The following is a 6,514-nucleotide window of genomic DNA, read 5'->3' as shown; positions in this document are numbered from 1 at the left end:
TATATATATATGGGTTTTAGAGATGTGATCATATTAATCACTTCAGTGAAGAAGAGATTTTCTCAGCCTGGAGAAGCCCAATGTTTTTCAAGATTTAGACCTTTCAACATATAACATATAATAGATCTTGAATATGTCCATCAGTATGAAAAAACACAGAAAACAGTTTGTTTGGGAGACCAGGATACCCTACATCTATCTAAAGAATCATTAATGGGATTGACATGAAAGTTATCCGCAGTAGCAAAATGATACCACAAACCCAACAGAACTCTGCAAACAGTCAGACTTGACATTTCATTTTATCTTAGCAATCACACCCTGGAAAGAATTAGCCAATTAGTCTAGATTTGGATCTAGGAATCTCCTGTGTTGAAGTATGAATGCATAAAGAAAGCTCATCCCTTTCTGGCTAAGCAGTGCTGCGAGGAACAACAGAATAACAGAATTGTGAAATAAATTAATGATGTATCTAAATAACAAGACTGCTACTATATCACTAATGGAACCAGTGCTCCATGCAGTAGTCATCCACTGCCACCTTCTGTTCTCCTAGGCAATGCAGCACATCCAAATATTATCTCTTGTCACAATATCTTTTCATTACTGCTCTAACAAGGAAAGACCTTAACTTTGGGGAAAAAACAGAAAACCTTAAAGCAAGGAGCATAACCACTGCACTAATTCACTAAGTCTTTTGTACCATCACTTCAAAATGTCAATTTAGTAATGTGAGAGAGTCTGATCTGGATGAACTACTGGGCTTTGAAATTAAGGTACAGGACCCTCGGGAGCCTCAGCAGCAGTATATTGGTTAATTGCTTAGGGGGTCAGTGGAATTAAGATGAAACTATTTAGCACTGCAGTAATGAAGCTGTCACTTCTATTACCAAAATTCTCCTGTATTATCTAATAGCAACTTGCCAGTGTTGGTGAAGTATTAATCTAGCATTTTTGTCCTCAGCCTTTCCCATCCCTATTACCTGTTTCACATCTCGAACTAGATGGTGTAAAAGCAGATTTGCTGGTCCTTGTTTCTGTGGTGTGAATAGAAAAGACAGTAAGCAAACATGTCACTCTACACTAGAAAATCAATACATATAATATATATAAGAAATATAACATATCATAACATAATTAATATAACAACTTAAAAAAATCTACAAAATAAACTACTGTGATTCAAACTCTCCCCACTCTACTCACAAATCTTAAAAAAAACTTCAACACCAATCAGCAACCTCCACTATCTTAAATCTTGACTTATTCTAGAAAGAAGCTGATATAGCTTTGGTCTAAACAACAAATCATTTTCAGCAAGGTAAGCATGTATTACATATCAGATTAAAATCTGAACATATTTCTTATCAGCTTCCAATGAGTACCCAAGCTAGTGACAGTGAGTCAAAAATAACAATCAGGTACACCATTCCCAAACCCCCACATTGCAATCAAAAATAACCACACCCATTAATTTTTCTTTTTTGTTTTTTTTTCAAAAGCCTTCATAAAAATGTGGCCTAATCATCACACCCCTTAGGCAAAACAGCATTGTTTCCAAGCTTTCACATCTAAAGTGGTACATTGGGATTTCAAATACTCACTGTATTGTAAAGTTCTTCCAAACGAGATATGGTAAGAAAACGGTGCATGTTCACTCCGTGTTCTATTAACAGTTTAACAAAATCCACACGATCCATGACTAAAGCATCCAGCATTGCCTGTTCCAAGGCACCAACCTCCAAATGGACAGAGTTGAAGGAAAATATTAGAAAATTACTTTTGGAAATAAATAAGACATTCCTGGAGCTAATAATCTCTCCACCACAGTGACTTGTCTCTATGTATATTTAAAGTGCAAGTACAAAAGAAAAAAATGCTGGAGGAAACATCTGTGTAAAAAGCCAATAGAGGGGAAGGAAAACAGTTTCCATAAACCCAACATCTCTAGAGAGTTCTACAATCAGACTCTGATAATACATTCTCTACTCTGTAATTCAGTTCAGAAGATAAAGTATGATAATGCAGGGAATGGGAGAAGCCTTTTTCTTTTTTTTTTTTTTTTTTTGACACATGACAAAAGCTATTTCGAAGTGCCATACAGAAGTCTCTACAGAACTGCAAGTTCTTTAAAGCAAACTCTTTTTTCAAGTATGAGAGAGAATGTGTATTAGAATAAACTGCCACAGAGGAAACATGAAGCAGAGATCTACCTACAAGCAGTGTCCAAATGGTGGAAGTACTCTACGCATGGCATTTGAACAGAGCTCAGCAGGGCTTATACATGCAAAGTGGCAAAGGAGTTAGACATATGAGGTTAATATAAATCCACATGAAGTTTTTCTACAGAACACATATGCACAGGAAATGCCATGGGATGAGCAGAATGTGGAGGCTGGAGCACTAATGGGGCAGGTGCTAGTGCTAACTTGAAAATAGTACATTCCATGTCTACATTGAGGTTTAACGGATATTATTTTAAAAGATGACTAACAAATGTTACAGAATTCTTGCACATAAAAAGAAAACTTTTCCACTAATCCTGAATTATTGGGGTTTTTTTCCCAGAAATATCTGCGAATGACTGGACATTCTTGCATTAAATTTCTTCTAACAGTCCTTCAGCTGGCAGTGTGTCTGAAGAGGTCAGCAGTCCCTTGAAAACTATTAGAATGGTATTCTTTGGTATTTGAGGTAGAGCTGATTTAAACAGAAATACAGCCACACCTGGTCATAACCTTTACCTTCTAAGCTCCTTTCTAAAAAGAAAGGACACGTGCATAATTGTACATGTTTCCTTGAAACACTTAAGTGAACAGAAATATTATAGGAGTCCACAGACAACCACCTAAAAACTGTCCCTAAATATGTAACTCAAAATTTGAACACACAACCACAATAACTCAGCAGAAACAGGAGAACCCTGACAATTGCAGGTCTAGCAGTACCTGACAGTCAGAGGATTGCTTCACTTTAATTAAGAAAGCAACTAAGTTAAAGGCAAGCTTTAAAACTGTCCTTATATGCTTTCTTCCTTTTTTTTTTTTTTTGTTCAATGCAGGAACACTGGGTTTTTTCCCCTGCCTAAAAAGAAAAGCAGTCAGGTATATATGTCATCCCAATTTTTGCCTGGAGAAGCAGTAAGAGATGTGAGGTTTTTTTATTATGAGATCTTTAAATCTTATGTGAATGGGAGAACACAATTATTATTTGACAATGGCTTTTCATTCAAAATGGTGCTGAACATTGTACTGAAATAGATATGAACAGATACACTGGCTTTTTTCAAACATATCAGAAGCAGAGGAGCGGAAGTAGGGGGACTGCCAGTGGACCTGTAAGGACAGAGGATGACCAGGTATAAAAGAAACACTTAAGGTTATTGCAGACACAGCAAACTAATTTATTGTCCTACTGCTTACCAAACAGGCTGGGAAAGTCACCTATCAAAGTTCTTTATGGCAGAAAAATCTGAGGAACTGTGTCAAACCGAAGCATCAGTAGAAAAGATTATAGAAACCATCCATGAAGTGGTAGTGGCAAATTGTCAGGACCCTGTGGTATTCACCTAAGAGTTTCCAGAGAACTGAAGTACAGTTGAAATCAGCCCCTTTGACATCAGAAACATAGACAGTAGATATGAAATACACAAATTGTTAAAAACCAAGTTGTCAAAGTATGGCATATCAATAGAGTTAGGACTTTGTAAGGACAAATAGAACAGACGTACAATAATAACAATATGAAAAAACACAGCAGAGTAAGTCGAAGCAAGGTAGTTACTTTGTAGAGAGAAACCAGAATTTTGGCAGTGACAGGCAGAAGAAAGTTCTAGTGGACCTACCTTCTGCAATCAATAATATAAACCAGATATAAGTTAGAAACATTTTTTAAAGGCATACAGCCTATTAGGATTTATCCTTTAGTTAATATAGAACAATATGTAAAATAATAATTTTTCCCTAAATATCTAAATGAAAATATTGAGTGCTGATCTACCGATCCCAAAAGATGACTTTTACATCTGAATATTCAAGTACACAGAAGAGCAGAAAATATTGTTTAAAATATGGTAAAACCAAATTGATATTCACCTTGGAAAAGTCAAGAGTAAAGAGGCTGAACTGCTCAATCAGTCCCTAAACCTTTCTGTGTTGAAGATGTGGGGATCAGAAAAATGTTATTATTTTCCCCACACACAGAATCATAGAATAACTTAGTTGGGAAAAGATCTTTAGATCATCAAGTCAATCAGCAAATCTAACACTGACAAATCCACCACTAACTCTATTCCTAAGTGCCACATCTATGTCTTTTAAGTAGTTCTGTGGTTGATAACACATCCCTGAGGAGCCTGTTCCAACAGTTGATAACACTTCTCATTAATAAATTTTTTCCTATATCCTGTCTTTAATTCATGGATGTTGAATGAACATCCCAGGCATAGTCCTCCATATGTTCAGCCTTATGCACCACAAAAAATATGGTCTGGTGATTAAAAAAATCAGGTCTCTTGTTGTGGCAAACAACCAGCTATGGCCACTCATATATGTACAACTGCCCATTTTTCAAAATTTACATTTTAAAGAAGAAAACACACTGGGGACTGAAAAAAATCAACCTTGTAATTCTTGGCAGGGAATGAAAGAGTACTTCTGGGAAGTACTTCTTGGACCATTTTATGTCTTGAAGAAAATATTAATTCATATAACAAATGGGAAAAATGTGTTGAGGCACACAGAGTTTTATATTTGTCATCTATAAAAATCTTCTTATGTACAAAAAAAACTCATTTATGGAGGGTTATATTTAAGTACTGCATTACATATGAAAATTTGAAAACCATAATTTAAATTTAATTAAATAATTAATTAATTTAATTGCTACTGTATGTTCTTTCACACACATGCAAGTCTAAATCCTGGCTTGCCTTCTGTAAGGACCTAAAAATGCACTTAGTTGTCCCAAAACACTGTCCTGATAAGATAAGCCACCACAACAGAACCTGCGATAAGCACCGATGGCACAGCAGGAAAGAGTTAATTCCAGGCCTAAGAGAGGTAAAGGTTTGGTTAGCATTCTGGACAAAAATTCCCACTGTGGCAAACTGTGAGAAAGGAAGCAAGTGCTTATCTGCATGCCAACTCAAGTTATGGGAATGGACTTCCAATATGGGAACAGCACATCTTGTGAGCATCTGGTACCTAGCCTGCGTAAAAGTGGCACCTCCAGAAGGACAGCTCAGGCACCTCACCTCTGAAGACCAGGGTGAAGAATAAACAACAGGACACTGCAGGAATCCCTGCAGTGGTATCTTTTGTTTACCATCTCTCTCTCACCCTCTTTCTCTGTCCCCTTCTCACACCTCACATTCACTGTTAAAAAATCTCTACTATTGGGTATGGTCTCTTCTACACCTTAAATTGAGTAGAGACGTCTCTTATAATCGGATCATAACTCTCTCATTGCAGCTATTCCTAAGAAACTATATCTAAAATAATGACATTACCTTTTTTTTACCTGGTGATTTACTCTGGGATTTCTGTATTTCTGTCTAGAGCTAGGAAAACAGATGCAACACCCCTTTTGGGGTTTATATCTTTGGAGAAAAGAGTATTCTAAGCTACAATGAAATATCCCTAAGCACCACTGATTGCCAACACGGGCTTGAAAAATACATACCCAGAATTAAACTGAAACTACTTGGAAAAGCTCACAGCAAAACCAACCTTAGGATATCATCTCTTCTCTGAAAAAATAAATGCGATCTGACGCACTGTATAGTTGAATATTTCACTATTTTAAGGGCAATGCTCCTCCAATATTGAAGCAGACTACAAAAGACTGAGTCCAGTCTTCAAACTATTAATTAAAGCTTGACAAATGCAAATCAGGAAAAATTAGTCGCCATAAAAAAGTGTAAAGACAGGGTGAGAAAGAGCAGGTAATAGTACCTTCCAGTGTTGTCCATAAACAAGTATGTGTTTCTTGGCAATATCTAGCTGGTTCCAGGCCAATGCCAAATCTAGCTGATCTGAAGCAGATATATTCGTACCTAGGAGGCAGCAAGGATTTATCAGTTTCCACATATTTATGTTACTCTCTTACTTTGTAAAGATAAGTCAGTGAGACTGCATGCCAGATAAAAACAGGTCATATTTTTCAATACCTTTCAAGAGTGCCGTCAGAATTGCCAAATCAATGTCCTGCTCATCTTCTGACTCAGCATCAAATACGGTTATCTGTTAGAATTGCAGAAGTACACTGTTTGAGGTGAGGCAGAGAAGTCTGTAGTTATTTCTCCTTTGTATGGGCTGTGGTAGATTAAATCATACACATTTCAACACAAACAATGGCAAGGGTCCAGACACAATTTTCCTTTGCTTCAGACAGAAACTGCACCATTTTGGTTTTTAATGCAATGGCACCCCAGGAAAATTGGAATAAACCTACTGCAAGAGTCTACATGAGTTTGTTTCCTTTTGATTAACCTCTAAACCTGAGAAATGTACAA

General features: G+C 36.6%; 1 protein-coding gene across 1 annotated transcript in view; it reads right to left on the bottom strand.

Annotated features, from left to right (window-relative positions):
• The window catches only part of TRPM6 (transient receptor potential cation channel subfamily M member 6), an 88,359-nt gene that overhangs the window by 51,867 nt on the left and 29,978 nt on the right, over positions 1–6,514 (bottom strand). The window contains exons 10-13 of the mRNA XM_031058943.1: positions 6,170–6,242; positions 5,955–6,055; positions 1,605–1,739; positions 984–1,037 (exon numbers count right to left, since the gene is read on the bottom strand). Of these exons, the coding sequence (XP_030914803.1) occupies positions 984–1,037; positions 1,605–1,739; positions 5,955–6,055; positions 6,170–6,242 (363 nt within the window). The remainder of the gene's footprint in view (positions 1–983; positions 1,038–1,604; positions 1,740–5,954; positions 6,056–6,169; positions 6,243–6,514) is intronic.

Source organism: Geospiza fortis, unplaced genomic scaffold (genome assembly GCF_000277835.1).
Source record: "Geospiza fortis unplaced genomic scaffold, GeoFor_1.0 scaffold279, whole genome shotgun sequence".
NCBI lineage: Eukaryota > Metazoa > Chordata > Aves > Passeriformes > Thraupidae > Geospiza > Geospiza fortis.
This window is presented reverse-complemented; position numbering and strand designations above follow the sequence as displayed.